This window comes from Diplotaxodon limnothrissa, linkage group LG5, assembly GCF_057381915.1.
Source record: "Diplotaxodon limnothrissa isolate DT_005_m linkage group LG5, D_limnothrissa_male_GT1.1, whole genome shotgun sequence".
In the NCBI taxonomy this organism is placed as follows: Eukaryota; Metazoa; Chordata; class Actinopteri; order Cichliformes; family Cichlidae; genus Diplotaxodon; species Diplotaxodon limnothrissa.
Window position 1 is genome coordinate 16,145,172 of NC_140600.1, and position 14,261 is coordinate 16,159,432.

General features: G+C 40.0%; 1 protein-coding gene across 1 annotated transcript; it reads right to left on the reverse strand.

The window, feature by feature from the left end:
* Positions 1-805: 805 nt before the first annotated feature.
* On the reverse strand, positions 806-4,600 carry LOC146631849 (keratin, type II cytoskeletal 8-like). Its single transcript, XM_085353150.1, has 9 exons — positions 4,226-4,600; positions 2,717-2,925; positions 2,558-2,618; positions 2,360-2,455; positions 2,087-2,251; positions 1,852-1,977; positions 1,542-1,762; positions 1,400-1,452; positions 806-1,291 (listed from the first exon to the last, which is right to left on the reverse strand). Exons 1-9 carry the CDS (start codon positions 4,547-4,549, stop codon positions 1,203-1,205), a joined length of 1,344 nt encoding a protein of 447 aa, XP_085209276.1. The 5' UTR covers positions 4,550-4,600; the 3' UTR covers positions 806-1,202.
* Between the last annotated feature and the right edge of the window lie 9,661 nt (positions 4,601-14,261).

Genomic DNA, 14,261 nt, shown 5'->3' on the forward strand with positions numbered 1-14,261 from the left:
AAAGCCTGCGGTCTATTGTTAAGTCATTCACAATATGAAAAACAGAGACGTAGATTTGCGGCATTACTTATTTCTTACCATCATAGAAATGCCATTGTTTGCCTAACCCTTTGCTTTGGAGCCTTCCACTTCCTATTTTCTATGTTTGTGTCATATGGTTGCAGATGCAGTAAATTCCCAACTGAAACCTCCCACGCTACGTTTCTGTTATCTCTACTGCTCATGTTACACAGATATTCTCTTTTGCTGACACAGCAGTCTGTCAAAGTGATTGTTGGATTAAAAAGGTCAGATTTTTTGTCCTTTTTACAGCTGTTGTGTGATCACTCTGAGCGATAACGTAATAAACCTCTGAAACATGAATTATGACTTTGATATTTGGAGAATGCTACCTGGTTGAGTTCAAAGTCTAAAACTGTGGCAGCACTGCCCCCATGTGAAATCTCAGCAAAGAAATCTTCCTGTTTAAAAAACCAAAAAAAAAACTTCCTCAGCTTGAAGTAGTCAGGAATAATTTCATTTACAACAACAATAACAAGAGTAAGAGACAACCTTTTTTTTTAATCTCAGATTTATTTCATTTGGATTTATTCGATGTTGTTTGCAGCAACACTCAGTCGTGTCGCTTTACAAAATAAATCTGGTTTCAAAGTAGTTTTAGTCTGAAGGCAAAACCAAGCAGGGAAAAAATGAACAGAACAGTAAAAAACCAACAAAAAAACCAACAACAAAAAAGAGCGAGACAATAACCAATCAGTTCAAAGTTTAACTGTAAACATGTAAAGACACAAATTTCAAACTCCTGTATTTTTTCCAGTGATCAGATCTGGTCAGTGACTTGCTCTTCTTCCTGACACGATTTTAAAGGTCTTTCCTTGCCTAGTTTTTAGCACTCCATTTTTTATTTATTTATTTTTCTCAGGAAGTCAGTGCAGAAAGAAACAAAATGATCCCTCGCTAACTGACCTGGGCCTTGTGTGTTAAAGGCTAAGAATCCCTTCAGAAACTCCTGCTACAATGTTGTTGAACAGAACAAAGTCAAGAGTTTCCGTGTTAGGAATCACAGATTTTGGGAGCATATTCAGCACTCTGGTTGAACATGTTTAACAGCATTGAATAGCACCATGAAAAAGCTAGAGATTTAGAGTAAGTTCAAGAGTTTCTGAAGGGAAAGGGGGACGGCTCTCCTTTTTTGAAAGACTTCAGAAGTATCTTCTGCTGCTGACAGATGACACTGTAGACTTGGTGATGGCACCACCGCTACTATAACCACTGTAGGAATTGGACAGTCCTGGAGAAGAAAGCAAAGCATGAATGTAAAGTGATGATCCATCCTCTCTATGTCATCTATTAGCTTACGTTTTATACATGATTTTTTTTTTTTTATAAAAAAACTTACCACCACTGCTCTGCTGCACATGGATGGTTGCACTGGCGCCTCCGCTGGCCAGTCTAATGGTTTAATAATAGAGAGTTAGTGTTTAATTTAGATATGAGTCTAATGCATGGGCCATGAAACTAAACAATTCAGTTTATCTCACCTGGATTCCTCTCCTTCCAGCAGTTTCCTGTAGGTGGCGATTTCAATATCCAGGGCGAGCTTGACGTTCATGAGCTCCTGGTATTCGCGCACCTGGCGGGCCATGTCCTGCTTGGCTTTCTGCAGAGCCTCCTCCAGGTCCCTGATGCGGAGCTTGGCGTCTTTCACTGCCAGCTCACCGCGCTCCTCGGCTTCTGCAATCTGAGCCTCGAGGTTGGCCCTCTGTGGAGAATCATGTCACGCATTCTTTAATAGTTGCCAATCTTTTTACACTATAAGGTGTACTCAGAGTAAAAGGCCTTGAAATGTACCTGTCCCTTGACAGCCTCGATCTCATTCTGAAGACGGGCAATCATACGGTTCAGCTCAGCGATTTCAGACTTGGTTGTGCGCAAGTCATCACCATACTGTCCAGCAGAGGTCTGCATTTCCTCATACTATTATGAAAAAAATACAAGGTGCATCAGAAACATAATCCAGAGAGTAGACCTTTTGTAGTGTGTATTAAAAGCAGAGAGGGGATGAGCATCAGCTTTGCTCCCTCACCTTCTGTTTGTACCAGCTCTCAGCTTCAGCCCTGCTGCGGTTAGCAATGTCCTCATACTGAGCACGCACTTCAGCCACAATAGCATCCATGTCAAGGTTGCGACTGTTGTCCATCTCCACAATGACAGAGGTGTCCTTGATCTGGCTCTGCAGCTCACGAAGCTCCTACAGAACAAATTGTTTATGGAAAACAGTTAAGTTAAAAACAATTATTAGGGTGCAAAAAGAGAAATCACAATAAGTTGGTTAAATTAGACATTAGAAACTACATACAGCCTCATAGATAGCCCTGAGGAAGTTGATTTCATCCTGAAGAGCATCCACCTTGGCCTCCAGCTCCACCTTGTTCATGTAGGCAGCATCAACATCCTGGAAATGATGTCACATACAAACAAAAAATGGTCACTTTTACCACATCAAAAGTCACACATTTTTTAAAAAACTTAAAGGGTCATCTTGACATTTTCCCACCTTCTTCAGGAGCACAAACTCATTCTCTGCTGCTGCACGCTTGTTGATTTCATCCTCGTACCTGTTGGAACACAATGCAATACATCAGCACCTCTCCGTTTTTTATGTCTGCTCTTTAGAGGAGGTGCTGGTCGGTATATGTGTCATGTAAACACTTACTTATTCTTGAAGTCTTCAACCAGGCCCTGCATGTTCCTCAGCTCTGACTCCAGCTTGACCTTCTCATTACCCAGCCCATCGAACTGCCTGCGGAGGTTGGCAATGTAAGCCTCAAACATGCCGTCGATGTTGGAGCGGGTGGTGGTCTGTTGCTGCAGGAGGCTCCATTTGGTCTCCAGCATCTTGTTCTGCTGCTCCAGAAAACGCACCTGGAAAACAGCACAAAATTTAAGACAAAAGATCAGATGCTGATCATTTTCATGTGTTTTTAACGTTGAATCATATATGAATGTGGCTTGAGGTCTGTTTGGTGGTTTGGTTCTTTTAATTTTTAAAGAAGGGTATAATGTGCAGCACTTTTGTTATCAGATATAAAGATTGCACAACTTTACTGAGTGAGCAGCTAGACATCTATTTGACTTGCCACGCCCCAGTCACAACAGCTGTGACTCGTGAAGGCAGTTCTTCAAATGTACACTAAAAGTGTTAAAGTAAACTTTTAGGCCTTTTTATTTTGGAACACGTATCATTTTATCTTTTCTTTTCTTTAAATAATGCAGAATATTCCATGCAGATGTTTCGCCAACGTCTACGTGGCCTTGAGGATTTCTCTTATTGGGTCTGCAATTTGGCTATGAGTCATCCTACGTGCATTGTTGAAAGCCACACTGGCTCTCCAGCCATAAAAACTGGGTGTGGCAGTTAAACCACAGAAGACAAAGAATTGCAGCACTTGTTGTTTTGTGTGTCCGAGTGTCAAGGTATACCATTTACAGTTTCACACGAAGAAACCCATGACCCATAGTTCCCATCAGTGCAGACAGTATGACTGTAACATCTATATGAAGTAAAGGCTGATTTGCAGCTCTGTCCTCATGTTGCCTATAACAACCAGGTGATAAGTGCAATGTGCAAATTGCAGACTTTGGACTATGCAGACAGAGTGCAGATAATTCCCTGTTCCCTGTGCTCGTCTGCCAAGTGAGGAATAGGCGAGTGGTTGCATTGTAATCGCCACCCATGTTTAGACAGTGGATAGATAGGCTTGGACGGGGCTATAAGCCAGCTGTTATACAGAGCAGATTTTAAATGGAGCTGCTAGTTTAAAATCAACTCTGTCATGACCTCTGACAGAATTGAGGTTTTCAAATGCTTCTCTAATCGCAAAGGCTGTAAGACACTGGTGAATACACCACCCAGATAAGAGTCACAACTGCCTTTCTTTGTCAGTTCTGCTAATGTCAAGAGCATATTTGCATTTTGAGTGTGGTACTCGTCTGAAAACAGATTGCCATTAGTGTGCTAGACAATTCACTTACTTTTAACTTTCTAATTCTTTTTGTTTTCATTCACATATCCAAGATGAAAACTTTGAACTATTCACGTGTAGCAGAAGCAAGAGATAAATCTGGCCCAAGAGGCATGCAAGTTCTCTGTACCACAATAATGAGGCCTGCAGTAAATTGTACATAGAACAGGCAGTCAGACAGAGAGATCAGAGGAACAAACCTTGTCAATGAAGGAGGCGAAGCGGTTGTTCAGGGTCTTGATCTGCTCCTTCTCCTGGGTGCGGACAGCCTGGATGGTGGGGTCGATCTCCAGGTTCAGAGGAGCCAGCAGGCTCTGGTTGACTTGGACAGCAGTGATTGGTTGTCCAAGTAGTGGTTGGCTAGAAAGGCCATAACTGCTTGATGCACTTATGCTAGGAGTAAAACCCGAACCAACACCACCATATGTGGTTCTCTTGATGGAGTAGGAGCTTGAGGTGGGAACCGACCTCCTGCTGCTGCTGCTGTAGCTCACTACTGATGCTGCCTTCCTGGGTTGATACATTTTCAACTTGTTGAGCAGAAGCAAACTGACGCTGAGAAGTCTTCAAAAGGAGAGCCAAGTCCCTCTGAGTGTCTGACAGCACACTCTCGCTGCTTTTATGGCTGTACAAGCTGGTGGGAGGATCTTCACCTGCCCTCTGAGTTTGGCTTTCAAGCCTTCCCTCCACCTCAGCTTACACGCTTCTTGCTCTCAATGACAGGAGTGGCCAGTCTTGTAAAACAGGTAGGGAGGGATTGTCAGGGAGATAAGCCTGGACACACCCTGCAACAGGACAAGGGAGAAGGAGCAAACAAGTAACGCAGAGCCAAGTGAAGTGGAATAAAAAAAAACAACAAAGAAAACCTTTTATGGATTCTCTATGTTTATTATTGCATCCACTGAAGCAAAAGATAAAAATTAGAATCACAGTCAAAATATTTCACAAAATACATAAACTTATACACTACCAACACACAAGTAGTCTTGATATGTACATTCTTTCATATAAACTAGCTTTCTCCTCTCTTATCAAAGCATGCACATACTGTATATTCCAACCACTGACAAACAAATCACCAAAGTAATACTAAGCTTTACTCAAATTATGACTCTTTGTCTCATTAGTGCATTCATTATGTACTGTCTATTTAGCAGATGCAATCAGGTTAATATATTTAAGTGTGACATGTGTCATGCTGCACATACCATACTTTTCCTTTGCTAAATTTATATGGCAATATCTTACATACCATAACAGTTACTGATTAGTTCTTAGTAACACCTTAACATAAAGCACTGGATCAGACCATACAATGGTCCAAAAGTTGTAAAAAACAAAACAAAAAAACCCATCATTATATATTAATTAGATGAAGCTGGCTCCACCCTAACTACTGTTTAAGTTGTGTAAGCTTTTCACTGACATCATAACAAAATGCATCAATAAATAACCAAAATTTGGATGGTGCTTGTACGGTCGTATGTGCTATTTTATCACTAGTATTCACTTCGTTTGTATTGTCCTCTCTGATCAAAACTACGATTAAATCATTCGAAGTCAAGATCAGTTTTAGGAAGCACAAGAAAGTGACTAAAATTCTCATGAACAATGAAATCTTTTCAGCAGTAATGACATTCATGAAACACTTATTAGAGAGTATAGGCCAGAATATGTAGCTGAGATGTGCACCAGCGGTTTGACTACTGTCCCTGGCATCAAGGTAGCATTGGAAGCATTGCCAAACAAATCATTTCCCAACCAATCATCCGAACAGCATTATAAGAACCTGATATTTAGCAAGTTTGTATTTCCATATTCACCTAATTATAACAGGCTAAATTCATGAGCAGTTGAATGTACCAGTGCCCATTCTAGTATAACAGATCTACCACCGCAGCCATACATGGTCTGGTACGTGGAGTCGAATAATATTACCATCTATGATTGCCATTTGTAAAGACATTTGTCATGATTCAAAACAAATGGCCCAGCCTAGTGTTGCTAGTTTTCTAGAGAGAAATGTTTGCGTCTAAAAGAATAGCGTGCTGTTAGCATTGTGTTAGCATTGTGTTAGCATGCTGCACAGTACAGTATAGTTATAGCTATAGCAAAACAAATGTCCACACAGTCCTTAAAACAAGTTTTAAAAATATACTGCATATAGTTCACTACATGCAAATGCAAATGAGGCATCTGCATCACAACAGAAACAATAAGAATCCAACATGAAACTGCACTCACTTCAAACAATCTTTTCCTGTAGTTACAATTAAAAGTGCATGTATCACATTGTGCATCTAGTTAAATACACATTTGCATTGGACTTGTTTGCTTTTACACTGTTTTGCATTTTGAATACTGATTCTAGACATCTTAACTCATCTGTGTTATCAGTATTTACGCAAACCTGAGAGATTCAAGCATGGATTACTGCAAAGAAAGGAATAAACTTCAAGAATAAAGTATTATTTAGTCAAATGCCCCAGGCAGAGTTCAACATAAGTGCTGCCAGAACATTGTTGTATAAAATAATGCTTTACGCTTATAGTTTGTTCTTCCTTGTTCGACTGAAAATAATCTGCTCCATGAATCAGTAATGTGCATTCAAGATTGAGTGGTTGTTTTTTGTGCTTACTTGACCGCACCCACCGCTCCCATACTTAAACACTGGCACACTAGTTTCTCACCTCTGTACCTTTGTGGGAGAGGTCTGCATTCTTTTTCATTCTTCCCCAACTTTTCACATGCACATGCCTTTAATTTCTACCGTGGTGTGGAATTTACTCTAAAAGCTCAACTAGCTGCTGCCCAGCTGTGATTCTGAGAAAATGCATGTTCCACTCTTGTATCTCACTGAATTCAAACAGTTGCATTACAGTCAGTTAGAGACCCGGGATTATGTTACCTGCATAAACAGATCAGTTTCAGTGCTGTCTCTAATGCTGTGCGGTATTTTCACAGCAATTCTCAGCGTGCAAACTTGAGTGCCAATAAGTCAACCCACACAGTAGGAATCACCAAACAGGGTGGGGCCCTGGTATCTGGTCCAAACAATTGTTTCATTGAGATATTTGATAAACAGGAATTAGGAGTGGTGCAGTTCCAGTAGAAAAGCAAAGACAAAAATAAAAAATTCAAATAAAATCTTGGTAAATGTAGCAACAAAGTGATCACGACAGATCACTATCGCTATACGTTTTGTCTGTCTTTGTTTAAAATGTCATCAGCCATGACCCATCACACAATTAAATTTTGTCACACAATTGTCACAATTAAAAAGCTCAAGCTGGTCAAGTCTGAGTAATCTGAAGTGCAAAACCCAAAACACTGAAGTCAGGCTTCCTGTGAAGATGTATAAAGCCTTTAAAATGAGTTAAAATGTGTCAGTGTTATTTCTTTTGGGCTTCAAGAACTGTGACCAACTCTTTATATGTGTCCAGGCTCCAGTGTTTACTCTAAAAACCTGTCTCCACCCACTCTGAATGGCTTTCTCGTGCCTGTCTTACATACTTGTGAAGGAACAAACTATCAGAGCATAGCTCAGTAATTATGGGGAGTTCAGTAACAGCGCTATTCCAGCTGCACACCTGACTGACGGAACATGTGATAGGCTGCAAGTTATGGTTGAATAAAGGTCTCAAAACATTTAAAAAGTGCCATTGTGAAGTGATATAATTTTATATCTCATAAACAAAAAAAAACTACGGCACATATTATAACCTAGTTTCTGGAATTCCCTTTTGTACCACTGTAGTATGTGTGACCAGGGTGTGGACAGTTTTACACTGTGAAGGTGTGGTTTGACAGGCTATGCCTCTTCATACTGACTTTTTCAATAAGGAATCAAATGGAGTGAATGAAACCTATGTTCAATCTGTGAATGCAGTGCACATTTGAGATGAGTATCTAACTAGTACTGTAAGTTGCATTGCTGTATCCCATTTAAGGCAACATACTAACAAAACTGAACATTTATGTTCAGGCTGGGGGAGTTGATTTCAGAAGTTGTTCCCACCTCACCACATTGAAACATTTTATTAGGATCACTTGGTGGCACATGTTAACTAATAGGTACGCTGCTGCATGGTTAGGACAACAACTACATCCATAAAGCAGCATCTAGGCAGATGAGGTGGCATAAAATTTGAATCTGAGTATTGCTACTTCCTAGTCTTACTAGATACAACAACATGTTCATTTTCTACATTATGATCCCTATTCAAGTCAAACATATTAAAAAATGAAATGTTTCAGGTTGTAATTGAAAATCTGCTAAACATGCAACCTTCTCTGTTTATTACTCATGTCCAGTTCAAAGAAAAGTTTGGTAGAAAAAGTGAAGCACAAAACAAGGAACTCCACTTCTGAAGAGCTGAAACGTTACCTGCATTTTCTTTTTCTTGTTAATGTGATCTAAACTTTCCATTGTTGTTTTGAAGCTTAGCCTCTGGCCTTGCCTCTAGCTGCAGAAAACCTGCTGAGCAGCTATGCCTTGCATCTTGTTAGTTTGAACTCAGTTCTTTTCTTAACGCACTTAACAAAGTGCATTCTCTTTCGTCAAGCTGGAATGGACGCTCATAATTATTTCGTCGCTCCTTTTACTTTATTTACTTTTAGTTTATCAGATCACTATATCTGTCCACTGTGGGTGAGATAGTCATCTTCGTGTCTGATGTGACTTTGGGTGGAGCACATTCCTGTCAAAATAAGCAGGTTGTGAAAGTCTGATTAATAAGTCTAATCTTTACGAATTCTTGAGTCTGTGACCAAGGAAACAGTTGTGCAACAGTTTCACCAGTTATAAAACTATTTTGAGTTTTTCAGAGAGGTGATACCAAATTCTTCGTATGGTGGTTTTTAATAGTAAAAACCACCATGCATGACATCCGCCCACAAAAAAACGAATTATAAATATGCATGCCCTTGTGTCTTTTATTTACATTCTTTACCCAGATATCAACCTTTAGATTACATTTAACGTGCCTGCATACGTACATATTTTACATACAGATTTGCATTTAAACCACTGGGTACAGAAACATCAGCAAGCTACATCGACCTTTGATGTTAAGTAGACTTACAACAAATATAGAATTAACTGTGTGTTAGTGTTAGAGTCCAGGGTTCGGGGGGTCCAGAGAAACTTGGCCGATACACCTGAAGTCAAACAAAGTCACCACCCATGCTAGGATAGCATCATCATGAAAGATTTGTTGTGCATAAGCAAACCAGGAAGTTACACAGAGCTGTCTAAGAAGCATTTAGTAACCTGGTAAATACTTGCATTTATAACATTATGTGATAAAATGTGATACAAATGCATACCTAGCAAAGCATTAATGTGGATATTCATTTCATAGTAAATATTGGTACTCATGAATAATTCAACCTCTTGATTACTGTGAAATCCAAAGAAATTCATTAAGACACTGCCACAAGTTGACCTGTTGAACGAATATTTGTACCACTCTGTATATTAGCATACTGATAAAGTATGCTCATATAAACAGCTAATTTGTGATGTTCTCTCTTCTCTCTGCAACTGAATTAATAAAGGATGTACATCTGTCTCTCTCACTTCTATACCAACAGATATTCACACTTGTCTGATCACTTTAATCCAGATCTGAAACAGGGTCACGTTTCTTCATTTGTGACTTCAGTGTCTTTGTACAGCACCACAATTACTCTATGTTAAGCACATTTCTTTCCATGTTATAGAATTGCACACATTTTCTGTCCTGTGCTCTGCAATGTTCATTTGTATTCTCGCTAGAAAATTATCAAAGCCTTATGTATTAAGTGGACTTTACAATCAAATGTAAACTATTGACTAAACATGAAAGGAATAGTGGACATAAAAGAGAGAAGCCAAAACCTTTGGACACATCAATGGCCCCCTTTGTGCTTGCTTTGGCTTAAGTTTGTGGGTGTGTTCTTTAGGAGGGAGTGATGTCGCCCTGGATTTTACTCTTAGGCCTCAGAATTTCACCACCTGGAAAAAAAAATAAATAAATCAAGGTGCACACCCTTACAACACAGCACAAGCCACAAGTCATGCATTGAAATATCTTGTAGATGCCAAACCAGGAGAATGTGGTTAAACTGGGACACATTTATAAAGGTTAACGCAACAAAGCGATGCTAAGATGCTAAGCTGCATTGCAGAGCTGCTGCTGTTCACAAAGTTCTCACAGTCACAATGTTGACAGTTTGTTGGCATGCTAACACACGCTCAGACATACCCACGCAGTTCAGTAAGACATCACCAAGAGATATTGCTTTACAGTTTTGGACTTTAACATTTTAACTTGTAGTGTACACACATGCACGCGCACAGAAACACACAGAGACGTGCTCAAAAACCACCTTACTACTGTTGTAGGCACGCATGGGAACTCGATGACTCACCCTTTGTCACACCGGGAAGAAAGTTGTCTAGCCAAATGAAAAGCCTAGCAACCAGCTCATTTGCTTGTGGGCATTTGAAAACACCTGCTTTTGATGTCACAGACAGTACCTGCACTGTCTGTTTTCTCATTTCTGTTCTATTTTCTTTATGTTGTTTCAACAGTTGTGCCACAACTGAACAGCATCAGTTCTGTCTGAGGTGATGAACAAATATAAACTGTACGCGCGTCTGTGTGTGTCTTTCTGTCTCTCTGTGGGTATGTGGGTTTGTGTGTGAGAGATCAAATTTCAAAGCAAGCCGCTACAAAATCCAACTGACTTTTGTGATCGCCCAAACTTTCAAACTCTTTCAAGCTTTCAGTTTGCCTACTAGACCTACCAACTATCGGTATTCCCAGCAGCCTTAGCAGTTGTTTTGCTGCAAATCTTAATATGCTAAGAGGTTTAACAAATATAACAAAGTTGTCATATATTTAACCGTTATTATTATTAACCCTCAGCATGTTTGGATTTTCATAGTGCATGCCAGTACTATTTATCTCACAGCAGTGCTGCTTGTAACTACAGCCTCACAGGCCTGCACACCTGGCTGGCCTGACCCTTCTGTTTGTTTAGACTGAGCATTCGAGCAGCGCCTCTCCCATTTATCAGAGTTAAGACAGTCACAGTGGAGTTGCAGCAAGCTCTGGTTGAATGTCCGGAAATCAGAAAAGGTTGAGCCTGACTCAGCCTTTTGCATTACATACAACAGTGCCACTGTGTGATTTTTTTCCCATTATTTTGCTTTGCACATGGGTCATTCCATCTCAAATCATTCCATTTTTGGAACACGTTCTGATCGACCAGCAATAATTTGCCTAATAATATGCTGCTGTCCAAAGTTTGGACATATGAAATGATTGATGTGAAATGATATCAAATATTTTTAATGTTTGAATATGAATATCTCAAAAATTATTGAAGGTAAAAGCCTCATATTTTTGGCTTAAATAAATCAGTGTCTCACTCAATTCCCAAATACCAGGCCTAGCTCCTTGCAAGCTCCATTGTTAAATCAGGGTTATATTAGGTTTCAGTTCTCCGTCATATTTTAATCTTTAGATGACTATTAGCCACTCTAGTATGCAACTCAGCTGAACCAGCTGTGTGAGGGTTTAGTAGCACCTAGCACTGGTGGATAACTTTTCCTAAAACCAGGCCTTTCCAAGCATGTAAGAAGAGATCACTTAACCATAGGAAAACATTTTTCACCAGTGTTTTGTTTATATGCGCCATGTGGGTACGTCATGTTGGACTATTATAGAAAGGAAAAGGCCCCCATGTATCTATTAAGTGTTGGGCAGCCACACAGAAAACTTGCAGAAGCAGGTTTATCTACAGGGAGTGCAGAATTATTAGGCAAATGAGTATTTTGTCCACATCATCCTCTTCATGCATGTTGTCTTACTCCAAGCTGTATAGGCTCGAAAGCCTACTACCAATTAAGCATATTAGGTGATGTGCATCTCTGTAATGAGAAGGGGTGTGGTCTAATGACATCAACACCCTATATCAGGTGTGCATAATTATTAGGCAACGTCCTTTCCTTTGGCAAAATGGGTCAAAAGAAGGACTTGACAGGCTCAGAAAAGTCAAAAATAGTGAGATATCTTGCAGAGGGATGCAGCAGTCTCAAAATTGCAAAGCTTCTGAAGCGTGATCATCGAACAATCAAGCGTTTCATTCAAAATAGTCAACAGGGTCGCAAGAAGCGTGTGGAAAAACCAAGGCGCAAAATAACTGCCCATGAACTGAGAAAAGTCAAGCGTGCAGCTGCCAAGATGCCACTTGCCACCAGTTTGGCCATATTTCAGAGCTGCAACATCACTGGAGCGCCCAAAAGCACAAGGTGTGCAATACTCAGAGACATGGACAAGGTAAGAAAGGCTGAAAGACGACCACCACTGAACAAGACACACAAGCTGAAACGTCAAGACTGGGCCAAGAAATATCTCAAGACTGATTTTTCTAAGGTTTTATGGACTGATGAAATGAGAGTGAGTCTTGATGGGCCAGATGGATGGGCCCGTGGCTGGATTGGTAAAGGGCAGAGAGCTCCAGTAGCTCCAAAAATAAATAATTGAAATGGGTATATATTTGTTTTTTGTTAAGTTGCCTGATAATTATGCACAGTAATAGTCACGTGCACACACAGATATCCCCCTAAAATAGCTAAAACTAAAAACTACTTCCAAAAACATTCAGCTTTGATATTGAGTTTTTTGGGTTCATTGAGAACATGGTTGTTGTTCAATAATAAAATTATTCCTCAAAAATACAACTTGCCTAATAATTCTGCACTCCCTGTATTTTGCCTGCAGCACGCACATTCTGAGGACACCACCCGCCCGATCGGAGGTGGTTCAGCACCGTTAGTGTCCTGTCAGTGACTCAATTCAGCACATTACACAAGGCAAGCACCGACCTCAGCCTCCTTATCAATCATTACCTTGAATAGAGAGCAACAGAATTTACTCCTATACGCTCTTCACATACACTGAAACCTACAGGTTAACTCAAGTGTGTGTGGCTGTGCAGGTAAACTACAGTCAAACACACGCAGTCAAAGGGTGACACCTCACTCTCCTCTCACAGAGTAAACTGTGCTAGCCTTCCCTATTCATAGAGAATTAGAACCATCATGACATCATGATTTGAGGCTGAATATGTTGGACTAATAATGACTTCATGCAAGAATTTACTGCTTATTATTTTCATACCGTGTTGTACAAGTTTGAGCATGTTGGGGTTTAAGCAGGTGAAATGAACAGGAATATCCTTTAATAGCCATATATAGTAAAACTAACTCATGAGTGTATTTCCTGTCATCACACAAACAACATTCCTTCACCATAACTCATGCTGGGTGATGTGTTGCCGTCTACTGTTATTATTACTGTATTGCCTAGCAACCACTTTCTCATCATTGCTTACACGTCTCCTCTATAATGTCTGTTGCGTAGCTTGTGGTGTGTGTTTGTATGTGTGTGCCTGCACTCACACACATACACACTTGGGCGTGTTCATAGTGATAATTCAGATAGCGCCTAGTGTAAATGTTACAGTAAATGAGGGGCTGGAATAAGAAAATTGTAGCATTCAAACAGAAGCCTGCTTTGCATATACCCGCAGAGTTGCCTGTTTGAACAAGTAAAAGAGAAGCGAGGAGATACCATCAAACCTCCCAGCACTTTTAGCCTCATACACTGTGAATGCCAGCTTTGATAGTAGTAAATTATTAACTTGTGCTCATAAAAGACACTCTGCCATCAGGATGCCTGTAGTTTGCTGATTATCAGCGTTTAAATGACACTAACGCTAAACCTATGGCCTTACTTCACATAATAACAAGCAAATGTTAAAACCCATGCTGAAATATAGTTCAATAAATCTGCCAAAACAAATATAATGCAGTCTTTTAGGTAGCGATGATGAAAAACAAGACATTTTAATGGGGTTTTTTGTAAGAAACTATATTACTTACTCCAAACTTGCAAATAAAGAAAGATGAGGTTGCCCCATCTACAGGAAGATCATTTCAGGGAATTATGATCATATATGGTTTCACAACATGAATTTTTCAAAACAAGCATTTTGTGCTAAGTAGAGGGAGACTGAATTTAAGAAACCGTGTGTCTTTGTGGGTCATCTCTGAGTACTCCGGCTACCGCCCACAGACCAAAGACCTGCACAGGATTAGGTTTCCCGGTGATCCTTAATTGGCCGTAGGAGTGGCCTTGTGATTGTGAATGGTTGTCTGTCTCTCCGTAATAGCCCTGTGAC